This window comes from Muntiacus reevesi, chromosome 10 (genome assembly GCF_963930625.1).
Source record: "Muntiacus reevesi chromosome 10, mMunRee1.1, whole genome shotgun sequence".
NCBI lineage: Eukaryota > Metazoa > Chordata > Mammalia > Artiodactyla > Cervidae > Muntiacus > Muntiacus reevesi.
In genome coordinates this window covers 36,181,289-36,207,019 of record NC_089258.1, presented here as the reverse complement: position 1 = coordinate 36,207,019, position 25,731 = coordinate 36,181,289, and the positions used below count along the sequence as shown (strand labels likewise).

The 25,731-nt window shown below is 48.1% G+C and overlaps 1 protein-coding gene across 2 annotated transcripts in view; it reads right to left on the bottom strand.

Annotated features, from left to right (window-relative positions):
- Nucleotides 1-855: 855 nt before the first annotated feature.
- The window catches only part of PAPPA (pappalysin 1), a 257,144-nt gene continuing 232,268 nt past the window's right edge, over nucleotides 856-25,731 (bottom strand). For both annotated transcript variants that reach the window (XM_065946622.1, XM_065946623.1), the window contains exons 21-22: nucleotides 24,418-24,516; nucleotides 856-6,252 (exon numbers count right to left, since the gene is read on the bottom strand). In XM_065946622.1, the coding sequence (XP_065802694.1) occupies nucleotides 6,145-6,252; nucleotides 24,418-24,516 (207 nt within the window). In that variant the 3' untranslated portion in view covers nucleotides 856-6,144. The remainder of the gene's footprint in view (nucleotides 6,253-24,417; nucleotides 24,517-25,731) is intronic.

The window sequence follows — 25,731 nt, the reverse complement described above, 5'->3', positions numbered from 1 at the left end:
TGGGCAGATTGAAAATTGCAAAAGTTTGGTCTCAGCTTCCAGTTCTGAAAATTGGATGACTGAGTGTCCAATTATGAAGAAAAAATGAAAACAATATACTGAAGTATATCGTTGAACATAGCATCCAAAAAACTAGATACAGCTAGAAGTGACAAGAAAACTGAACTTTCTGGTAACATGTAAGAATGTTTCCAATTGTATATGTAAAGTATAGGTGCTCTCAGGAATTATTTCTGTAGAAGAGAGGGTGTATATTAGATTCAAATTCATGCTACCATTGATCTTCTAATTCTAGGCCCTGGTATTCTATTCCATGTTACTGTGTATATTTGAGAGAGTCTTTTAGATTATGCTAATGTGTACATGTGAGAATCTTGTAGATTTCCACAACAGACAACAACCACACCACTATTTTTGAAGCATACAAGCTATTATATATTTTCATAATATAGAACTTTAAGGTATAGTAATCAACAGTGGCAAAATATTTCTGTCTTTGACATTATTTTTTTCGTGAGATCCAACCTGTAATTGAGACCAGAGAAAACAGTATGGAGAAACAAATCCAGGAGAACAGGATAAAAATATCATGAACAGCAAAATATGTCTGAGTATTTAAAACCGTATAGAAAAAATAAATTAGATGAACAATTGTGTAAATATAAATTAAAAAAAGATGACATTCTTAATAAATAAAGTTTACTATTTACATTTTTATATATTGCTGAAAGACTTAACTTAGATCCATAAAAACACATAAACAGGAAAAAATAAAACCCAAAAAAGGAGCAGCAAATTTATGCGCGTGAGGTACAGAAAAAGGGTTGGAGTTGTGTTTTGTTTTTGGTGATTAGATTATTTTCTTTCTTTTTTTTTTTTTTTTCTTTTCTCTTTTTTTAATAGTAGGCCAGTAGAATTTTCTTGAGAACAGATTTTTAAGCATATCAATGGAGAGTCATTTTTGGTAGTTTCCAGAAGATGCCAAACAGCCTTCAACATCATCATCATTAGAAATACCCATAATAATTATAACAATAATAAAAAGGTATAATATGATACATAAATATGGAAGAGCCGCTTGTAATATGAATACATTTTCTCTAGACGAGATCACAGTTTTATTTTGTAAATATTACATTTAAGTATATATATACACACATATATGTACAACTATATATACATGTGCATATATATGTAAATTTATATTTATATATAATATCTTTATATAGATAGATATCTGTGGACAGGTTATTGATTATAGAGACCCAAGAAAGCAAGTCAATTAATTGTTCAAACTTCTCCTCACTGACTGCTGGTGTAGAATTTAAGAAACCCCGAGTTTGCACTCAGAATGCCGTATCTTCTTTTAATGGAACACTCGATGTGGAATTTTAAGTCTGAGAAGAAAAAGAGGACTTAGGGACTCCCTTCCTCTGTAAAGTTGGAAGTGGCCTGGAAGTCTTGAATAAGCAGTAAACTGACTTTTACACTGTAGGAAGTCACTGTTTTGTTTTGTTTTTTAAATCAAATTACAGAACTGGTAAAGGCCCGAATAAGGGGAGAAAGTCCAACTTATCTACAAGTAAGATATCCTCAAATGCAAGCCTCTCTCAAGGTGGGTTCTAATCTAGGAGCTCACTTCCATTCCTTGAAATACCGAATGAGCACTCCCTGTCTCTCCCAAGTGGCCGGTGGGCCTGTGCATTCTTGAAAAGTAACCCATAGACGCTGTGCAAGGCTCTCACAGACTGGCTCTCAAGTAGATTGCCGCAGCCCCTTAGAAGCCTCAGGGCCTCACAATCCCCTGCCCTCCCGCTGTGAGGTAGGTTAAGTAGTATGATCCCCATTTTGCAGCTGGAGAAACTGAGGCAAATGGAGAGGCAATATCATGACTTGTTTAAGATCACGGAGCAAACTGCTGCCTGGAGTCAAGAATTCTGTGTTCTCACCCGAGGGACACAATTCCTCTCTTGGCTATGACACATTGCTCTTCAAGATCAAACAGTTGGGAGGAATTTGGCAAAACGTGAGCAAATGGCCAAGAATAGGCTTTGATTCTTTTGCTGTTTAGTTTTATGTCTGTTATTTGCTTGGTTTGTTCTGTTTCTCGAAAACCATGGGAATTACCTGTCTGGTCATGTAGCAGCTTCTTAGGAAAGTGGACTGTGCAGCGTGATTCTAAGTGCAGACTTTAGAAAGTCCAGTGCTCTAACGGTAAATACAAACATTTCATAATGTGAAAAGCGCAACACAGTATGTCCCCTTAATATTAGGAAAAAAAAAAAACAATTTCAAGCCCTCCCCACTCCCTACTATTACTGATTGACAACCAAACAAATAGACAAAATGCACCCCCCCCCCCAACAATATCAGCTACATATTAAGGGGAAAGATGCCGTATTTCCTGAACCTACCACAATGTACAGAAAAGAATAGACAGCGCTATAAAACCCCACTCTACTCCTGCTAGGGAAATCTTTAGACTGTGTCTACCTACTCAGTCTGTAGAATAAAGAATGTTCTTTAGGAAGCACAAAAATAGGTTTTCTTAAAATTCTTATTTTTAATCATGCTTTACTTTTTAATCTCTTTGTCTTCTATGAATCTCTATCTGTACAGCTTTGTCACCATCCATCTCTTCTTTTATATTTTCCCTACTTTGAAGTAGTTTGAGGAGAAAAAAAAAACAAACACAAAAACCTCAAATCTGTTAACTTGAATTTATGGTTTCCTTTCTTCCTTCTGTCTTTTCTCCTCCTTTACTTCCTCTCTCTCTTTCCTTTCTTAACACAGGTAAGACCTATAACAAACTGACAGAACCGAGTTAAACCAAACCTGGGAGGGAGGTAGCCAGAATCTCTCTCAAAGAATTAATGTCAACAAATAGCATCGAAGCATTGGCCAAGGTGGGAAAAAGACCAAGAGCACTGTTGAGGCAGTGACTCGACATGCTGAAGCCAGGAGAAGCAGCGGATACCCTCCATCCTCAGAGCCCTACTAGTTACAACCGCTCATCTCCCCCTTTCATGACACCCCCCACGCAGCCTCCAGAATGGACTTCCCAAGGGTTGAATTCCATTAAAAGGTGGCTGGCACAGAATCTAGGGGATGGCACAGGGCCTCTGGCAGCCAGCAGGGCTGTGGCTCGGAAAGTCTTCCTAAGAGAAGGCTTGGCGACCTGTCCACCTGATCTTTTCTTTCTTGCTGTTAACAGGCGAATCCTTCTTCAGAACCTCCATGTTCTGAAGAAAGTTCTGAAGAAGCTAATCCATCTTCAGAACCTCCAAGTGCTTTAGGACCTCTGAGCTGCTGATAGGCAATAGCGTGGCAGAGCTTCCTCCTGTGAGTACTCCGCCGTCCTAAACCGAAGTTGATAAAGGGGTGAGAGGATGAGTTTATCCCCAGAGAGAAAATGAAGCCGAGTATCAGTGCACTGCATTCATGGAGCGGACCGTCCTCCACTAAGGTAGGAGAGGGACCTATCAGTGACACCTTGCATGTGGGACTCAGGCTGCCCACCCACCAGGCAGCCTCTCCCACCTAATATCCCTGGCAAACAGGAATCTGTGAGTAGCAGGTTTGAATGATGGTGAGGAGACTGGGAGACACGTTGCTGAGAAGGGCTTGATCAGTCTGAGACTCTGAAGGCAGCAGTCGGCTGCAGAATGTGAGTGAGTGGAGGAGGAAAGAGCATGAGAGTGGCCTGAAAGGAAGCTGGTGAGGTTCTGCTGTGGTTCCTGCCACCTCACCGTCAGGAATGTTGTCTTCAGGTCTCCCAGGCTCTCTGCGCCACTTACTGATGTTAAAAAAAAGCAGCTGAGAGAGCCAACTCTGTTAACATCTTACCTCATTTGTTCCTTCCTATCTAGCACCACTCAGGTTGATAACTCAGCCAAGGGCATGAGGGGACTTGAAGAGTTGGCAAGAGTTCTAAGATACTGGAGAGGGGTACAAAATGGAATCGACGCTTATACAATTATTATTCTCTTGCCAAAGGTTGGCCCTGGTAATTAAAGGGAAAAAAAAAAAAAAACCATGCCTTCAGTATAAATGAGATACACGTTTGTGAGAAGGAAACATAATGGATTTGAGTCAGGCCTTAACAATGGCATGCCTGGAACCCAATCTCGGAGATTGTAACATGGCAGAAGCCACACAAAACTATCTAAGCACTGCGTCCTTATTTGCGGGCACCTGTACGAAAAGCACCTTGATATAGTTATTAATGTAACAGACCACAGATGGCCAACAGACGTCTTCTCAAGTGTTCTCGGTCAGCAGTTAGCTGCTGCTGGGAGAGAGAACAGTAGGAAGGTTTCTGAAGTTATTTTTGGTCCCCCTTGGAAAAAAAAAAAAGGCTCTAGCTGATGAACAGCGGCTGTGTTGGATGCAGGAATGAGGAGAGTCGGCCATATGCTTTGTACCTTACATGTCTATGTTATTGGTTTTTTGGTTGGTTGTCTTCACTAGACTTGAGATGATTGGGGGCAATATTTATGCAATCTCTCTACCTTAGACCCTCCCATCACCTCGCTTTCTCAGTTTCAGAGATCAGGGTAAATGTCAGCCTTCTTTCCACCTCATTCTGTATTCCTCACCTCCCTTACTAATTCAAAAGGGGTGGACAGGTTAACTGGCTGAACAAAAAGGACCCCAAGAGGTGGGGGCTTCTGTGAGCATCTGGCTAATTTCCTCTTAACTTCTGGAGGCTGAACATGGGAGAGAGGCAAGGGCCACCCTAGGACAGAGGTGACGGGAGTATGGGAGCTGAAGGCTCTGTGGAAGGCATGATGACCATGCTGGGTGCGTGGGGACCGAGGCTGGAAACCCTTGGGCTGTCCCCTGAAGGCCCCTCTAGAACACAGTCCAGGTGTGGATCCCATCCGAGATGCTTCTCTGCTCCAGAACTATTGCTACTCAGGGCACAAGGAGGTCCTCAGACCCAAAGCCTGCTCTCGCCTTGGAGGGGCAGGAAGACTTGGATAAGGATGCTAACCCAAGAGTCCCTGCCAACCCAACAGTTTCCGGAGGGTTCTGACATCATAGAAATGTAACACTGTTCCTCTTGCTTATAAAATCTAACACTGGCTTAGACATTCTGGACTCTCGGTGAGGGTTCCAGCATCTGAAGCCCCTCAGTTCCCTTCCAGGATGAGAAGCCCACCCAGGGGGGGCCTTCACTTCTCACCACGTGGGCCAATGAGGGGTTTTCCCTTGCAGAAGGACTAAGACGTGAGGAGTGGTGGGGAAATGTGGGTCACTTTTAAGGCAGACTGTTTGGTTGTGTGGGGGTTTTTCCTAACCTAGTCCTACCACCTTGGGGTCCTCAATGTATAGGATAGAGCAGCTGGAAAAGTAGCAGCAAGTGTGGTCCCAAGGCAAGACGTGGGGGATGTGAGGGGTATTATGGCCTCAAGCCGGGGGCGCTTATAATACCTTGACATTGCAATCCTAAGCCATTTCCAGCTTGGCCTCGAACCCTGGGGGCTTCGCATACCTTGGATTCTTTACCTCTTCCTCGGGTCCTACTTCCCTAGAAGGGAGGTGATCAGAGACCATTTCACTTCCAATCCCAAAGGACTGCACACTCAGGCACACCGTCACGTATTCTATAAGCCTCAGGGTGTGAGCTACCTAGGCATTAACACTTGGTCTTAGCAGTTTCTGTAACTCTCTTTCTCCCAAGGACAGTGTTGGTTAAGAGCCTGGGAGAGGAAGGATTGAGTCTGTCCCAGTCTCTCTCTGCTCAGTCTCCAAAACTGCCCTCCCACGGATGTTTGCATGGGTGCGTATGCATGCATGCGTACTAACCACAGATGGGCACACTCCTAGATACAGAATATGTTTCTCGCTGTGGTCATGTGACAAATGGTTAGAATTTTAGGAGGCTCAGGGACTGCACGCTGTAAGTGCAATCTTTCTAAGACTTTGAGATGGGATTCTACTCCATCATTCAACATGGCGAGACTTGGTTCACACGCCCACTCTATGAGTCCTTCCTGGGTGAAATTAAAGGCAGACCGGTTGGGTGCTAAGGATCCCTGGTGTGGAGAGGCCATTCCGTTGAGCAGCTGACTGTGAAATCAATACCAAAGGGATGCGGGTCCTGGCGCTGGGAATTCTTTGACAACTCCTTGTCCTTCCTTAGCCATGGCTGTATCCTCGGAGGTCTTTCCGGCTGTGTTCTTGGGCCTGGGGGTCCCGGCAGGCACAGTCACCCTGCAGGTCACAAGACATGGGGAAGGGTGTGACCTGCAGAGAGAAAGGCGGGAGAGGTGAGCCAGGTGCTTGGGGCTGAAACCGAAATTTCTAGAGAAGCAGTGCAGGGCACAGGGTTCATCACTGGATGCTGGGGGCAGCAGATTCAAGCTCAAGTCATGACTCTGCTTCTTGCTAGCCTCATGATAACTTTTATTAGGATCACCACGGTCATTATCATAGCTGTTTCCATTTTCAGGGGCATGTATTACGGGTCAGGCAATGTGCTCAATGCTTTACAACCAGGAAAGAGCTGAATTCTTCAACAACTCTGTAAAGTGAAAATGAAGTCGCTGAGTTGTGTCCGACTCTTTGCGACCCCTTGGACTATAGCCTATCAGGCTCCTCCATCCATGGGATTCTCCAGGCAAGAATACTGGAGTGGGTTGCCATTTCCTTCTCCAGGAGATCTTCCCGACCCAGGGATTGAACCCAGGTCTCCCGCATTGTAGGCAGACGCTTTACCATCTGAGCCACCAGGGAAGTCCAACTCTGTAAGATAGGCACTAAAGCAACCGCCCTTTTACAGGTGGAGAAACTGAGGCTCAGAAAGGGGCAGGCATTCGCCCAAAGTGGCGGTGGTGGTGTTTAGTTGCTTCAGCCGTCTCCAACTTTGCTGCAATCCCATGGACTATCGCCCACCAGACTCCGCTGTTCATGGGATTTCCCAGGTAAGAATACTGGAGTGGGTTGCCATTTCCTTCTCCAGGGGATCTTCCCGACCCAGAGAAGTGGCTCCTGCATTGGCAGGCAGATTCTTTATCACTGGGCGACCAGGGAAGCCCAAACGAGTAAGTGACAAATCCAGTATTTTAGGGTAAGGCAAGCCACCTCTCCTCGAGCCTCAGGTTCCTCCTAGCTGTGAAATCAGTGGAATAAGACCTGCCTTGCACTGTGGACTCTGAGGGCTGAATGAAATCATGGGTGAAAAGTTGTCATGTACCACATGAGTGTTGGTTAATAGATTTGTACAATGGAATATCTAGCTTCTAGGACTGTTGAGGGGATCCACTGATATAAAAGATGCAATGATGTCTTTCAGGAAAACCTAACTCTCTGCATATATTGGTAATTTTGATTTGGGGATGATGAAAATAACAAAAGGTTTTGCCGGCAAGCTCAGACCACCTTCTAGGACAGCGGTCCCCAGCCTTTCTGGGACCAGGGACCGGTTTCGTTGAAGACAGTTTTTCCATGGATCAGGGGCTGGGGGGTGGTTTGGGGATGATTCAAGCGCATTACACTTAATGTGCCCTTTATTTCCATTATTATTACATCAGCTCCACCTCAGATCATCAGGCATTAGATCCCAGAGGTTGGGGACCCCTGTTCTAGAGTGCCCGAAATCCTGGTGGGGAACATTTCACAGAGAGAGTTTTTTGTGTTTGTTTGCAGAAAATTAGGTTGAAGGATCCTAGGAGCAGATTTTAGCATAAGAAAAAGTGAGGGGTGCACAATGTGACAACTTGATATATGTAAAGATTACAAAATTGGAGAGGCCCAACTTTCATTTCCCAGTCCATCCCTTCGCATGCTTTGTGACCTTGGGCTGGCCTTCCTTTCTAGAAACTGTGAGAAAGAGCCCAGCAGAGTGAACCTCCTCCCCACACGGCAGAGGATCTGTCTTTGCAAAGAGCACAGCGCGGTCCCTGCTTGAGCCCCAGCCTGGGCTGATGCGAGTGGATTTCACCTCATTGCATCATGACATTTGCATAGGACTTTCCCTAGAGGGTCCCCCATCTGCGCAGATGGATTTAATGACCTCATTCGCCTCCTGCCTGGGCAGGGTCTTGAGTGCTCACAAGGCTCAGAGCGCATCTTTGTCCCTCTGGCTGTGGGCTCATTCTCCTGAACACTTTTTCTCCCCGCTCTGTGCCTTTCTTTCTTCCCTCTTTGCCTCCCCAGCCTGCAACTTCTCAGTAATTTAAAAGTGTAGGAATGAACCAGAGGATTGATGTAGAAGGCCCAGCTCTCTCACCTAACTGAGGTGTGACCCTGAACAGGTCACAATTTCTCTGAGCCTCAGTGATCCCTCCTAGAGGGGAGAGGCGAACGCGTGCCCCTCCAGCGGTGATGACGAGGGGTAATGAGTTAGCCGATAAAGTGAGCACAGCAAGCGATGCCTGCCACGTGCCCGGCGTGCGGCCTCCTCGGTAAGCAAGGTGGGGACTGTGTCAGCCTTGCTCACTCGTGTGCCCCCAGCGCCTAAGCTGTAGAATACGAATGCGGGTGTGTTCACTTGGCCCTCTCTCTGACTCACTGCAGCAGGGCTGGTGCAACGCCTAGCTTCTCTCTTCAGTTCCAGCTCACAGGTGTGGGAAGCCCAGGTGAGCATCCCCACAGCTGCCACTTCCATGCAGAGGCACCTTGCTGCTTTCAGCTGCTCACTCTGCCCCGATTCCAGGACGCTCCCCAGCCTCCATGCATATGCAGGGGCCATACCGTTCCCATCTAGAATGTTCTTCTGCAACTTCTTCACTGCCCCAAGAAGCAGAGAACGTTAGACTCGAAAGAGACCTAGAGAAAATCCTCCGAAGTGGGGAGACTGAAGGCAGAGCCACATCCAGATCTAAGAGCTGAGGTCCAGTGGGGAGACCCTGTGAGCAGAGAGGCCTGGATTAGTATCCTCTCTTGCCTCAAACTCGCTGAACAAGTGTGGGAAAAACCCTTTCGCTGCCATCACCCTGAATTTATGCATCTAGAAAACGGTGATGAAAAAAAAAATTACAGTAAGTCCTCTCCATACGAATAAGTTCCATTCCCAGAGCACGTTTGTTAAGTCCAATGTGACTCTAAGTTCAACAAAATTAGCCTAGGTACCCAATTAACACAGTCAGCTATATAGTACTGCACGTTTAGAGGTTTATAATACTTTCTGCACAAATAATACATAAAAAACAAACACAAAAAGAAAACATTTTTAACCCTACAGTACAGAACCTTGAAAGGCACCATTGTACAATGACAGGAATACAGGGCTGGCATGGCGTGGCCAGGCAAGAAGAGTCACTGCCTGGAGGGACAGTGAAGGCGCATCAGTGATCAGAGACGGCGGAGGAGGGCCATCTCACTCACGCCCGACGTCGATGGCACAGGTTCTGGTTCCTCGCTGGAGCCAGACGCACGTTCCCATCTTTGCAAGTTTGCACCTTGACGGTGCGTGTGCAGGGGACGGCCTCTACTGTAGTTCAGGCGGTTGGGGGGATTCCACAAGAAAGATACAAACCCTCCCAGCACGTGGTCTGACACGTGGGTCGCCCGGCGCTGAGTCGGCCTCCCGCAGGCTGGCACCGCCTGCCTGTGACACCCCTCCCGCCTCCCTCCTCCCCGGCCTGAGCGGCCTCTGTTTCCCCCGGAGCCGTCCCGTCCCCTTGCCCTTGCCCTCATTCTAACGTCAGGATGCCCAGTGACGGCTCCTGTCTCCCGCACCGTGGGTTCCCTCTGTCCCTCTCCCCACCGGGCTCCAGGTCTCTTTCGGGACGGCCTCACATATGGTTCCTCTCTCCCGCTTCCTGTTGTGCCTCGCCCAGGCAAACGTTCACCAGATTCTGTCTCCGAGGAGAAGACACAAAGTCCTCAGCGAGAGTTCAGGGCCTTGCCTGATCTCCACACCCTCCTTAGACCTCATCTGGTTCCCTTCATCCCCTCGCTCTCTGCGGCTTGTTTGTTTCCTGTTTCCTCAAAGACGCCAGGTGTTTTCCTGCGTTTGAGCCTTCAGCTGTCCCTGCTCCTCCCCGCTCCTGCTCTTCCCTGGCCAGCTCGTCTTCATGCGCCAGGCCTTACCGCAAGCACTGCCTCCTGCCTCCTTAGCCTGACCAAAGACGGGACCATCACGCGCCTCCCGCGCCCTAGCCTTCCACCCCTGCCCCATTCTTGGATGGAATCACGCCTGCGCCGTCTGGGCAGGGGCCGTGGCTGTGTGGTGGCTGATTTTTAACATGTATTATTTGGCCGTGCTGGGTCTTAGCTGTGGCATGTGAGATTGTTTAGTGGAGACATGTGGGATCTAGTTCCCTGACCGGGGATAGTAGCCGGGCCCCCTGCATTGAGAGCGTGCAGTCTGAGCCACTGGACCTGGGAAGGCCTCGTGTCTGTGGCTGGCCTCTTCATCCACCACGTGGCAGGCATTCAAGGGACCCATGAATGGAGGGACATACGAAAGCGCAAAGACCCAGGGACAACACCGGTCAGCGAGCCTCTGCTCTGGCATTCCCGTGCTGCGTAACTTCGTACAAGCCACCTCCCTTCTCGGGCTTCAGGGTCCCTATCTGTACACCGAGTTGACTTAATGATCTCTACCTTCCCTTCTGTTTGAGGCTCCTTCTCAACCCGAGAAAGGTGGAAGGCGAGGCCCTGGGCAGAAAAGACCAGGAAATGCTGCCCTTCTCCACAGCTTATGTCTTGCACGTCCCCCTTTCTGCCACCCCAGTCCCAGGAGCTTCTCCAGAGTTATCAGCCAGCAGGACCCTGTGATGCCAGGGAGCTTCGCAGGCCCGTGTGGGCACCCTGGCTGTGTGGGACGTGGCGTGAGCACACGCTTTCCTCCTGGCCTGGCCCAGGGAGCTTCAGCGTTCCCCTAAAGACATGGGTCTGGATCCGCACGGAAGGAACTTTAGAACACAATGAAGTCTAGAAGGTTTGGTCTCGGGGGGACGATCGGGGATGCTCCTTGTGCCCTTCCATGCTTGTAAACGCAGGTGCATTGATGGAGCCCTCGCTAGGGGCCTGGGAGCACCCCGCTCGACCTTCAGCAGGTCCCTGGTACTCGTGGAGCTGGACTCCCCATCGGTCAGACAAGGGATCTGGTGAGGACCAGTGGAGCAACGCCGCCTGCACACCAGCCCGCGGAGGTCCCGGTGCGGAGGACAAGCCCAGTATCTCACCCTTCTTCTTGTCTCTCCATGACCTGCCCGTTCAGAGTCTGCCTCGGGGGGTCTCCTCTGCCCACAGGCGTCCTTACTGAGCGGGCATCTACAACTCATAAGGGAAGGTGGAGCTCGCCAGCCCCACCTGCTCCCCCAGATTCCCCAGGTCTGAGCTGGAAGAGACACGCCCAGGGCCGGTCCAGGCCGCGTGCACGCACACGCAGGTACTGCCTGAGGCCGTCCGTGGGCAGGATGATTCCCACGTGGCTCCACCCAGTCTCCAGAGGCTGTTGTCCTTCAGCTACCCAGCTTACAGATGGTAAAATAGAGGCCCCAGCCTGTCTCAAACCTGCCCTGGACCTCACGGCCTGTCAACCGGGTAGATGCTGCAGGATTTTAAGCCCCCACCCTGGACACTGAGAACTGTCGGCAAACCAGAACAAGAGGGGGATGGCAGCTCTCCGTCCCCCATCCCGGCTGAGAGCTGTGGGGTCTGTTTAATAGTCACTCGCCTTCTACCTCTTATTATGTGCCGGGCGCCCCGTTACTCACCCTTCCCAGCAGCTCTTCTCACAACCCTCGTTTTACATCTTAGAGGAAATGAAGATGCGAAGAGGTGAGTCACTTGTCTGGCAGGGTGCCTTGGACCTGCGCCCCCAATTGTAACCGCTCCCCAGCACCATTCCCCCCAAGAGGCAGGTAGGGTAGGACGCAAGGTCCCCCTCACAGAGGAAGAAGCTGAGGTCTGGAGAGAGGAGTCCCGTCCCGATAAAGCTGGCTGCAAGCCCGAATCCCAGATGCCCGGATTCCCTGAGCAGCTTTCCACCTTCTCCCCCGGATGGCCTCCCAAGCAAACCTACCACCCACGGCATCAAGGCCTCGGCGGCCAGTTTACATTTGGGATTCCCAGCGCCGTGCAGCTAGGCTGTCCCATAAACGGCTTGGCCACCCACTCTGGGATTCTGTCAGCAAGCCCAGGTCGGTGATGGAAGGCCAGGGTTCTCGCTTTTCCCTCTAGGCTGGAGATGGTGCTCAGCACAGGGGTTTCAGCCCGTGGGTGAGCTGCCCAGGGTAACACCTCCACCCGCGTGTGTGTAAGCGGCTCAGGAATGCAGCGTGGCCAGTGCCACGGGGCCCTGGCGGAAGGGCTGTCTGAGGCTGGCTTCTGACTCACTCACCAGGGAGGTCACAGCAGAGGGTGGGCAGTGTGGGGGAGCAGGAGGCATGCTGCAGGGAAGGTCAGAGAGCCTGAGTGTCCCCCCGCCCGCGGCGGGGCCCTGGGCGACTCGCTTCACTACCATGAGTCTCTGGGTCGCCGGAGTGTTGATGGAGAGACTTAGTGACCTCAAGCAGACCAAGGCCTGATGCTGGGGGCTCCGCTGTGGCTCCCTTGGGACTGTGCAGTTCTGTGCCTGGCACGGGGCATGCAGCAATCAGGGCATGCTAAAGCTTGTTTAGACGCGGGTAAGTGGAGGAGAAAACAGAAAGTGTGGGTCATGTGGAGGAATGCACCAGGTTAGACAAGGAGACTTGGGTTTGATTCCTTGTGTTGTTAGCGGTGTAGCGGTGTGTGCTAGTGAAACGCTAGCAGGCAAGTGACTTCTTTGCGGGGAGGGGGATTCAGTTTGCCTATCTCTAAGATAGAGGAAGTAACAGTCCTGCCACGGAGAAGTATTTTGGATAAAGTATAAAATCAAAGACAGCACTTGCATAAGGCCTGGTGTAGAATTTGTGCTCAGTGAAGGATGGCGGTGACAGTGGTGGTGATGTGGTAATGGCATTGGTGGTGGCTGTGATGATCGTCATTCCAGGGGGATAGAAAGGCCTGCTTCTTTTCATAGGATCAAGTTGAAATGAGTGTTGAATTCACCCACAGGAAAAAAAAAAAAGGCAAGTTACACCCCAAGTGAGGGAAATCCTAACACTCCAGAAACCAGTGGAGGGAAGAATTAGTCTATTTGGCTTAGTCATTTGCCTGCTGTGCCTTACTCATCTTCCCAAGTTGAGCACATGTGTTCCCTCTTCCAGGAAGCCTTCTAGGATTCTCTCAGCTGGTTCAGTGTTTAAAATCATTGACTACTCCCATTGCCCCCTAGAGAAGGTTCAGATTCCCCAGGGTGGCTTACAGAAGCCGTGCTCATGCCTGCAGGTTCACCTCTCACGCCTTCCTCTCTTGCACTGTGCTCTGGCCGTTTTCAGGGAATCAGGGTTTCCTGACTGTGTTCCCTTGCTCTGGGCTGTGCCCAGACCCTGCCCTCTGCCAGGAACACGCTTCTCTCTCGTCTTTCTCCCTGGCCTTCCCCTCACTGCTTTCACCTGGGTAGACCTGCTGCGACTTCCCCATCTCACCTCTAACGCTGTCTTCCCTGAGAAGCTCTGGTGATTCGCCTTAGCTGTTGTATCTCCATTAGCATTTCCTGGACTCTCAGTGCCTGCCCACGGGTCCCCATGACCGCACGGCTGGGCCTGGCCCATCTGCTCATGGCCTAGCAGTATCTATCACATAGCAGGGTCTCAGCAGTAGGGGACATGGGAACTTGGGATAGAACAGTGACTAAAATAAACGCACCTTCTCACTCTCATGAAATTTTCCTTCCAACAGCAAGAGGTATAGAGATAGCCAGGCAATGAATAATCCATACATTCTTACACTATGTGCCAAAGTGATGCGTGTGATGGAAGGAAGGAAGACATGGAAGCCAAGGTCAACAGGTGCAGAAGGGCCAGAGGTGATGGAAGGTGGGTGGTCAGGGTGGGGCACGTTGAGCACACAGCACTTGGCCAAGAGACCTGGAGTGAGTCATGAGGATGAATGGAGAAGACTGTTCTTGGCCAAAAGAACAGCTCGTGGTGAAGGCTGGAAGGTGGGAGGTTGCCTGACCTGTGTGCAGGGTGGCAAGGAGTCCAAAGGGCTGGAGTGAAGTGGAGGAAGGCACCGATGGGGGGTGGGGGGTGAGGTCTGGGGTGGGCAGAGCACCCAGGGCCTGGCAGGCTGTTGGGAGGACCAGTGTTCACTCGGGGAAGTGGAGAGGTACAGAGGGCCGTGCACAGAGATGCAATGCCAGCCTGACTCCTTTTCAGAGGACCACTCAGGTTGCTAAGCTGAGACGACTGCTTTCCATCTAAAGCTTCTGACTGTCTTCCCCTATCTTATAGAATCACTAGTCTCCTTAGACCAATGAGCTCCACTGGGGTTTCATGCCCTTCCTCAAGCAAGCAGCTTTTCACTTAGATTTGAGCAAATACAGGTGGCAACCCCAGGCTTCATGCCATCAGTTGGGCATGTCATCCTGTGCTGAGACACACTCCTGGGACCAATTGTTTTACTCTCCCCTGGACTCCTGACCCTGATTAACCTTCAAGTTCCTGCTCAAGGACCACCCCACTCAGGAAGCCACGTGGAGAGTCCTTAGCCATGAATCTAATCCGAACATCAGGAGATAAAAACTCAAGGCAAGCCCGGCCTGGCCACGGCCGCAGAGCTGAGCTGTAGAGTTGGGACCACACCGCAGCTCCCCAAACATCTTCCAGAATCAGTCTCTTAGCAGCCAACTGAAACATGACCATCACCACCGTTCCAGCCCACCACGCCTTGGAAAACACTGGTATGTCAAACACTTGAAGGTTACTTCTCCCTCCTCCCTTATAGCCCGCTACACATGTGTCCCTAGAATGAGTCCAACTAGAAATAATGGTTGTTCGTCGTTGGTATGGGGGAAGCTGCTGAAGCAACCATCCTGGAGATCTGCTCTGTATTCTAGACTCCTCGTGGCTCCAATAGGAAAATACCGAGTACCGCCCCTTCCTGCCCGCCTCGCAGTGCACACAGGTGCCTGGGTAGGAGGCTGGGCACGCCTGGCAGGTGGAGTTTCCTCTGACAGTCCTGCACTCGTCCTGTCTCGTCTTCCAGCAGGGCCCAGGTCACCCCACAAGGCAGATGAGGGGAACAGCTGGGTCTATACAGACAAGCGAGGGGGGACGCCAGAGGGAGCAGACAGACATCCTTCTGGCTGAAGTGATGGGGAGGCCCCAGCTCCAGGGACCAGAAAGAGGTTTTAGGTGGAGAGTAGGAGGAAGGAAGAGCAGGAGGAGGCATGGAAGGCTTCCCCCTGGGGCTGGAGTTCTGGGACCCCAGTCCAGGAGGACCAGGAAGCAAGAGGAAAGGGACCCCAGGAAGGGCACGGTGCGAGCCCAGAGCAAGCAGACATTCAGAACAAGGGTCAGAGGCAGGGGCTGCATGACTTGGAATCACAGCCTTTGTGTCTCAGGTCCACCACTTACCAGCTGTGTGACCTCAACCTGTCTGTCTAAGCCTCAGTTGTACCATCTGTACAGTGAGGATGAAAAGGACCGTGCCTACAGCGGGGCTGCTGTGCTGATGAAATAAAATGACACGCGGAAGAAAAGGTGACACCGTGCTTGGTAGACAGTAAGCTCTCGAAACACAGTAGCTACTGTCTGTCATCTGCTTGGTGTCAGGAAATCCTAAATCCTACACAGAGGTCCGCCACCTTGTATAAGTGATTCCACCTCTCTGGGTCTCAAATGTGGGCCTTGCTGGACGGCTCTGGAATCTAAACGGAATAATATGCACAGAGATGCTAATCCACGGCCAAGCACGTGGTAAGCGCTCAATTACGGTCACTTTGGAAAGTGCAGGGAGTCTGTCTACACTGTCAATGACATTCTGAGCATCAGGCTGGGAGTTTAGGGGCAGGGGACTTGCCATGAGTTGGAACCGGGGCCATGAGGACAGGTGGGGGTGAACTAGGCCAGCAGGTGAGAGATGGGAGGGGCATGGGGGCAGAAAGCCAGCCTCTGGCCCCTCTCCTGCCCCGAGAGGCTTCCTGGTGTAGAAGCTGGAGACAGAAAGGCAGGACGTTTCTGTGCTCAGGGGAACCTCCTGTCTGGGCAGTCAAGGATGACTGGCAGGGCTGGGAGCCTCCGCTATTCCCCACCCTGGGGAAAGCTGCTTTTGCCTTGTCAAAGTGAGCGGGAAGGGATCCCAGACCCAAGGCTCCCTGGCATTCTGGGTTCACAGCGAAACATCTCCAGCTGGACCAGGTAGGGTCACGCCCAGGTGCGCTGAGGACAGGTTCCGCTAGCCGCCGCCCCCACCACCCTCTTCTGTGGCGCATCCCCTGCATTAGAACAAGCCGGGTTTGGGACTTAGAAGGAACTGGGATCGACTCTGGCCCATGGCACTTGCAGCCAGTAAACTCAAGCAAGTCCTGTAAGTACTCGCTAAGCCCGAACTTAAGGGCTTCCCTGCTGGCTCAGCTGGTAAAGAATCTGCCTGCAATGCAGAGGCCCGGGTTCGATCCCTGGGCTGGGAAGATCCCCTGGAGAAGGGAAAGGCTCCCCACTCCAGTATTCTTGCCTGGAGAATTCCACAAACTGAGAAGGCTGGTGAGCTATGGGCTACAGCCCATGGGGTTGCAAAGTCAGACTTAACTGAATGACTAACACACAAGCCCAAACTGGTTCCCAGTGCCCTGCCGGGGTTGACATGGGGGTTAAATAAGGTAAGGGAGGATGCGTGTCTGATGTGCGGCAGTTCACTAACAGGCGTCCTGTCTTATCTTCTGTCTCTATAAAGCAGCCACTGCAAGGAAAGTTGGCTGGAGGTGAGAGAGTAGAAGTTGGAGTTTATGTAGAAGTTAGATTGGGGAATTTAAACTGTAGGAGTATGACTTTAATTTGCATCACCTTTGTTCTCCAGAAGTCAGACTTCAGGAGTCTCACATCTGAAGAGACGTCCAGACACTTCTGAGCACGCAATAACTACGGTAAAGCCACCCTCACTATGACAGAGGCCATCAGGCGCTCTAATCCACTGGTGAAGGTCACACAGACTTCCCACAGCTCTCCCCATTCTCCTCCCAACCACCATGCACCTGCACCTGGAAAGTTCCTACTCACTCTTCAGGTCTCAGTGCAAACCTCTCCTCCTCGGGAATGCTTTCTCTGACCTTCACACTGTTCTCCAAATGAGCCCCCACCTTCCCTTCACTGTCCCTTCTTCAAAGGTCACTAAATACATAGCTCTGTGCCTCAGTGGGGCTCTCCTGGTGGCTCAGTGGTAAAGAATTCACCTCCTAAGCTGGAGATGTGGGTTTGATCCCTGGGTTCCAGATGATACCCTGGAGAAGGAAATGGCAACCCACTCCAGCATTCTTGCCTGGAGAAACCCCATGGATAGAGGAGCCTGGCGGACTACAGTTCATGGGGTTGCAGAAGAGTCGGATGCACCTGAGTGACCAACAACAGCAACATACCCGACTGCTCAGAATCTGGGCCCCCCGACAGACCACGAGCTCCACAAGGGCAGGGGTGGCGCTGGACTCTGCCCTGTGGCCAGCCCACAGAGCTGCTCCACGGACGCACATCTCCTTCCATGGAGGAAGCCTGCTCACCTACATTCCATAGCCGTGGCCAACAGGAAGAAGTAGAAAAGTGGAAGAAGGTGGTCTTTTAACACAAAAAGCTAAAATTACATTCATAATGTAGATAGAAAAGGGGGGGAAAAGGACGAGGAAACATATTCTGAACTAGCAAGAGAACAGACTCTGGGTCCTTGATTCAAGAGACAACACTCATCTCTGAGCCCTGGAGCCTGAAACTGCTGCAGTTGAACCTAGTATAGGAAGAGCGAGCCAAAATGACCACTTGAGATATATATATCTATATATTCAAGTGACTGTAATAACCTGGAATCTGCACCTGAGCCTGAATTATGACTGCATGTCCCTACCATGCATTCTAGAAATAACAATCTGTTTAAGAAAGTTTCCCAATAAAATTAGTTTTTATATTTTAATGTGTGAGTTTTACATTTTAATATTTTAGTACCTAAGTTATAGTTGTTAGGAAAATTCAATCAGAGCTGCTGTTTTTCTAGCTGATGGTGTCAGATGAATAACATGTCATAATCCTACACAAGCTTCATTGTCTATTCACTGCCAAAGTGGCTGACTCCAAGGAAGTAAAAGAGACACAGTGTATTCATTTGGCATCAGGAATGGAGAGCCTTCAAAATACTCACACCTGGAGGGGGGATTGAAATGGAGGATGAGTAGGACATGGAGCTCACCTTCTCCCACCAAACACTGCAAACATATCGACAAGGAGAACCATTCACACGGAACAGCTGCTGAATGCCGACAGGACCTCAGACTTCCAAAGAGACAAGAAAACCTCCTCGTAACCAGGTAAGACAGAAGGAGAAAGAAAAGGAAGGAATCTGAACAAGGCCTTCGCCCCAGGGAGGGAGCTCTGGAGGAGGGAAGGGTCCTGCACCCAGGGGCGTCTCCTCACCAGTGGGAAGATCAGACTGGATGGAAGAGGAGCTTCGGAGAAGACACAGCACCACGCTGGCTCCCAGGCCGAGACATTCCTCTGTCTGTGCGGGGGGAGCTGGGTGCAGAAGACGAGGCTTCCGGGGGCGGACCCAGGGAGAAGAGCGCGGTTGGCTGCGCAGAAGAGCCTGAAAAGTCTAGGCTGTGGCAACAAAGGGTGTACCTGGAAGAAGCCCGGGCCCACCAACGTCAGGGTGCTGTTACTAGGGGGTGTGTGACAAGGGGGCGGGACCACCATCGGGCTGCTTTCCCCGCGTGGGCTCCCGGGCACCAGCACTCCACCGACAGGAGCTCTGTGAGCAGGCATTAGTCCTGCCGCCACTGTGGGCTTCAGAGGCGGACAGAGGCCCAAACCTGCTGTTCCGGGAGCCTGTAAGGGGCCACGGTCACAGACCCCACAGCAAGGGGACGACGGCCAGTACCTGGTAAGGAAAGGGGCAGCAAGCATCCCGACTATAGACAGTCGCTCGATCCCAGAAAAAACGGCAGAGTGGAAGGAGCTGAGCTCAGGTCCTCTCAGGAAAACACCAATATCACAGCTAGCTGCTGACAACCATCAATAGAAAAGACTGGAGCCTACCAAAACAGAGAATCTACAGACTAAGAAACAGCCACAATAAGAGCAAGAGGAAGGGTAGTTCCCTGACCTGATCAAATCCCATAGCTGCTGGGCAGGTGACCTACAGACTGGAAAAGAACTATATTGCAGAGGTTCTCCCGCAAGAGTGACTGTCCTGGGCCCTGCATTAGTCTCCCCAGCCTGAGGGCAAGGCATCAGGAAAAAGAACCCCCAAAGCATTTGGCTCGAGTGTGGGAGCTCCTTGGGACTGGGGGAAAGGAAAGATTTCACTCTCGCAGGACACACAAGGTTTCACATACACTACAATCAAGACCACTCTGCCCAGTAAGGCCCTCAATCAGATTCAACAGAGAAATCAAAAGTTCTGCAGACAGGCAAAAGCTAAGAGAATTCAGTACCACAAATCCTAAAGGAACTTCTCTAGGTAGGAACGAAAAGGCCACAACAAGAATCAAGAAAATTACAAACAGGGAACTCACCAGTAAAGGCAAACATAAAGTTAGGAAATCATCCACAAACAAATATATAAAAACCAGCGATCATGAGAAGAAGAGAGTACAGGTACAGGATATTAGAAATGTGTTTGAGAGGTCAGCAACTGAAAACAATCTGGTACATATATAGACTGCTATATCAAAATCTAATGGGAGCCACAAACCAAAAATCTACAGCAGATACACACAATAAAGAAAAAGCAATCCAAACACATTACTAAAGATAGGCATCAAATCACAGGAGAAGAGGGAAAAAGACCTTCAAAAATAACCAAAACAATAACAAAATGGCAATAAGAATATTCATATTGATAATCGCCTTAACTGTAAATAGATTAAATGGTCTAACCAAAAGACACAAATTGTCTGAATGGATATAAAAACAAAACCTATGTATATACTGTCTACAAGAGACCCACTTCGGATCTAGGGCCCTATACAGACTGAAAGAGAGGGAATGGAAAAAGGTATTCCATGCAAATGGAAATAGAAAGAAAGCTTGAGTAGCAACACTCATGTCAGACAAAACAGACTTTAAAATAAAGATTAGTACAAGAGACAAGGAAGGACTCTACATAATGATCAAGGGATCAATCCAAGAAGAAGATATAACAATTGTGCATTTATATGCACCCAATATAGGAGCCCCTTAATATATAAGGCAAGTGCTAACAGCCAGGAAAGGAGAAATAGACACATTAATAATGGGTGACTTTAATACACTACTCTCATACATGGACAGAACATCCAGACAGAAAATCAAGAAGGAAACACAGGCCTTAATTGATATTTATAGAACATTCCATCTGAAAGCAACAGAATACATTTTTTTTCTCAAGTGCATGTGAAACATTCTCTAGGATGGATCACATCTTGGGCCACAAATCAAGCCTTGGTAAATTTTAGAAAATTGAAATTAAACATCTTTTCCAACCACAACGCTAGGAGTTAGACATCAATTACTAGGGGGAAAAACTTTAAAAACACAAACACATGGAGACTAAACAATATGTTACTAAACAACCAATGGATCACTGAAGAAATCAAGAAAAAAAAATACCTAGAGACAAATGACAATGAAAACATATAACAATCCAAAACCATCGGGACGCAGCAAAACCATTTCTAAGAGGGAAGTTTATAGCAATACAATCCTACCTCAGAAGACAATAAAAATTTCAATAAACAACATAGCCTTATACCTAACCTTATACCTTGTACCTCTTATACAACTAAAGAGGAACAAACAAAATTCCAAGATAGCAGAAGGAAAGAAATCATAAAGATTGGAGCAGAAATAAATGACATAGAAATGAAGAAAACAGTAGCAAAGATCAATGAAACATAAAGCTGATTCTTTGAGAAAAATAAAATTGATAAACCTTTAGGCAGACTCATCAAGAAAAAAAGGGAGAGGACTCAAATCCGTAAAATTAGAAATGAAAAAGAAGTTACAACAGACATCATAGACATACAAATGACCAGGAGAGACTACTAGAAGCAACTACACACCAATAAATTGAACAACCTAGGGAAAAAAATGGACAGATTCTTAAAGGATACAACCTTTCAAGACTGAATCAGGAAGACATAGGAAATATGAAGAGACCAATCACAAGTACTGAAACTTAAACACAGATTAAAAAACTTCCAGCAAACAAAAGTTCAGGACCAGATGGCTTCACAGCAAACTCTATCAAGCATTTAGAGAGGAGTTAACGCTTATCATTTTGAAAATCTTCCAAAACTGCAGAGGAGGGAACACTCTCAAACTCATTTTATGAGGCCATCATAATCCTGATACCAAAACCAGACAAAATACACCACACACAAAAAAAGAAAATTACCAGCCAATATCATTGATGAACATAGATGTAAAACTACTAGCAAATCAAACGCAACCACACATTAAAAGGATCATACATCATGATCAAGCAGCCTTTATCCTAGGGATGCAAGGATTCTTCAATATCTGCAAATCAATCAGTGTGATACACTACATGAACAAACAAGAATAAAAGCCGTATGATCACCTCAGTAGATACAGACAAAGCTTCTGACAAAATTCAACACCTATTTATGATAAAAGCCCTCCAGAAAGTGGGAATACAGGAAATTTGACTCAACATAATAAAGGCTATATAAGACAAACCCACAGCTAACATCATTCTCAATGGTAAAAAGCCAAAAGCATTTCCTCTAAGATAGGAACAAGGCAAGGAAATCCACTGTTACCACTTTTATTCAACATAGTCTTGGAAGTCCTACCCATGGCAATCAGAGAAAAGAAATAAAAATAATCCAAACTGGAAAAAAAGATGTGAAACTGACACTGTTTACAGATGACCTGATAATGTATATAGAAAATCCTAAAGCTGTTACCAGAAAAATACAAGAGCTAATCAATCAATGTGGTAAAGCTGCAGGATATAAATGCACAGGCATCTCTTGCATTCCTGTATATTAACAACAAAAGATCAGAAAGAGAAATTAAGGAAACAATCCCAATTACCATCACACCAAAAATAATAAAATACCTATGAATAAATCTACCTAAGGAGACAAAAGGCATCTACTCTGAAAATTGTAAGACACTGATGAAAGAAATCAGCTATGACACAGATGGAAGATTACACTATGTTATTGGATTGGAAGAATCAATATTGTCAAAATGAATATACTAAACATCCACCCCACTGTTCACTGCAGCATTGTTTGCAATAGTCAAGACATGTCATCTAATTGTCCACTGACAGAGGAAAGGATAAAGAAGATGTGGTACATATATATACAATGGAATATTACTCAGCCATAAAAAGAATGAAATAATGCCATTTGCAGCAACATGGATGGGCCTAGAGATGACCATAAGAGGTGAAGTCATACAGAGAAAGACAAATATGATATCACTCATATGTGGAATCTAATTTTTAAAAAGATACCAATGAACTTACTCATAAAACAGGAACAGATTTACAGATATCAAAAACAAACTTATGTCACCAAAAGGGATACATGGCATGGGAGGGATAAATCAAGAGCTTGGGGTAAACACACACACTAACATACGTAAGACAGATGACCAACGAGGCTGTACTGTATAGCAGAGGGGACTCTCTGCAGTATTCCGTGATAATCTATATGAAGAAAGAATCTTAAAAAAAAGGACTGTATGTATAACTGAATCACTTTACTCTGCACCTGAAACTAACAAAACTCTGAAAACCAAATATATGCCAATATGATTAAAATATTAAAAAAATGCTCATGTCTTATATCCTACTCATGTCAATTCCAAGACTCAGTTGTAAATGAATAATTACAGTTATAGAATATGTCTGTGCAAAAATGTTCATTAGCATCATTGTCATTGTGAGAAGATGAAATCACTGACAAGTTAAAAGTTGGAGAGAAATAGTTTCATAAATTATTGTACATCACAACCATATACTAAGTATACTAACAATATACAGCAAAGCAAATGCAACCAGTAAGCCTGGCACCTACCGAGAGATGCAGTAACAGGTCTCCAGGACCTGTTTCTTGGGCCTTGCCCTGTTTACGCCTTCGTTTAGAATCAGAGCATCTTTCTTGGAACAATTTGTCTTAAGGACGCTGCAGTACAAAGGGGCGGGGACAGAAGCCAGGAACCTCGCTCTATCACTCACTATTCTTCCTTGGACAAATCATCCCTCCTTGATGGGTCTCAGAACCCCCATTAAGGAAATGCAAAGTCTTGACCATGTCATCACAGAGGGCTCTGTAGCCGAAATGACCAGGAGTGTGTGCACACCCCCCCACTCAAGAACAGTTCCCCCTTTAAAATGAGAGAGAAGGTCAAATGATTTTTCAGCTTAGAATATAGATGCGCATGAAAATAGAAACTGTTCCCGATGAACTCATTCATCACAGGAATACTTTTAAACTCACACTGGGCCAGATTGGTCACCTCTCTCCCAACTCTTGGCCCAGGCACCAAACTCTGGCTCCAGCTCTCACCAGGAGGAAAGTGGAGGTGGCCACTCCTCTGTGGGGGGGTGCACCACGTCTTAACTGGATGCTCCAGCTTTACCATAAATACTTGAATCACCTCTGCGACATCCTAATATGCTAAGGAAGAAAATGGTGACCGAGACCATACCCACTGATTTTCCAGGTGTGAACAATGAAAGACATTATTAAATGCTTAAAGAGCATGACTTACCTTGTCAGGAATGTCTCATCTTCCATCTTCCCCTAGGCTTTAGCCATACTCCCTAAACGTGTGTGCTCTCTAGGATTTCACATGCCAGCCTCCTGCCCCAGACACTTCTCCTGGCCACCTCCCTGCCCCTTCTCATCCCTCAGTGGTGTGTGTTGATGAAGATCCTGCCACAGAGTCTTCTCCAACCCCTTGCCTGGGTCCTCAGAGAATTCTGTCCTCTCCTTTAAAAAGCATCGCTCTTCAACTTGCCAGCTTCCGTACCTGACTCTAAGCTTTGAGGTCAAGGGACCTCATCTACAAAGATCATCCATGAACCTCCACACCTAGTTCAGGGCTCAGCGCATGATATGAGCTCAACTGCTGAGTAACATGGAGAAGGACACGGCAACCCACTCCAGTATCCGTGCCTGGAGAATCTCATGGACAGAGGAGCCTGGAGGGGCTACAGTGCATGGGGTCGCAAGAGTCAGTCATGACTTAGCGCCTAAACCACCACCACCACTGAGTAAAAGAATGAAAGATACAATGCCATAGGACACAATGAAACTCGTAGGGGAGCGCTGACACAGCCAGGACAATGGGTTGTCCAACACCCAGGGTCGGTCCTGGGCCAGGGAGTTGGAGACGGCTGCAGAGGGGGGCGCACTGGCCTACCTACCTTTTTGGTCTTCACTGTAGAAGCGCAGCAATCTCCACCGTCATAGTTACAGAAGGCTCGGTTGTTGATGGCATCGCAGTAATTGTCTCCCATGAAGGGCTGTACGTGAGGAGAGAGGCGGGAAGAAGGGAGGCCTGATGAGCATCCTGGAGTGAGCAGCCACTGGCTTCTGTAAATATTCAGCTGTCTCTCTCCTTCTCACAAACCTCTGAGTCAGCCTACCTGGCTTCAAATCCCTACACCCTTTTGGACAGATCATCACGTCTGCCATTTTTAAAGACTCTTAACTAGCCAAGATTTTTTCCTCACTCAACCACAGTTATGCTAGGAGGCACACACTTATATGCTGGGTGTGCAAAAGCACTAGGTCCTCCTGAGGCACAGGGCTCCTTTCACTTGGAGAAAAAAGAAAATTTAACCCCCCCGCCCCCCGCTACTTTCCTGGTAGTAGATATGTACAACCATAATTCACGATAAATATATATGCAAATGTAAACTGAATGTAAACTAACAAAGAACTATAGAGACTGAACCTAAGAATTCATAGGAATCTGGCACAACGGTTGGTGTGTGATTGCGGGCACATTCTCCTCTAACACGAGGGTATAGATATACTGGACGTCACACACCTTCCATGTTTGTTTTCCTCTTGTTCTCAAAAAAAACACGTGAGGTAGGCATTGCTCTTCCCACTTTACACATTAAGACCTTGGGGCTCAGAGCAAGAAGGAGACTTGGCCACGAGCAAACTGGCAGAGGCAGAGAAGAGATTTCAATCTAAGCTGACATCTCATTTTTCTTTACCCTTCTAGGTTATATCTAGAATATGCCGATTTCTCTCTTTACTTCCCCGTGTTTCTCCAACTCTGTGATGCTTGAAAGATGATGAAAAGATGATAGAGTTATTATTGATCTGAACCCAGAGTCAGTTTAGGGCAGAGGCAGGGGTCTCTGCAACCACCAGCACTTGCATTTCCCACCTGAACACTTTGCATACTGTCTAACCTGGTTGGCTACTCGGTCATTTTCAGTAAGTGGCTTATTGTCTCTGGGCCTCAGGGCTCCCAGTGGTAAAATAAAGAGGCAGGATTAGACCACTGTTTTCTCAAAGCAATGAACATACCCCTCCCCTCATCAGAGGTAATCCTGTGTAACCCTCTAATACAGAAAGGAGATCAAAGTGAAACTTCTCTGATTAAAGCTCGGCTTGGGGGTCTCTGACGCTCAGTGACTTGTTGATGAGAAAGAAGATGTCAACAGCTGGCTAAGACCCCTGCCTCTCAGCACTGCCTCTGCCTCTCAGCACCGCCTCTG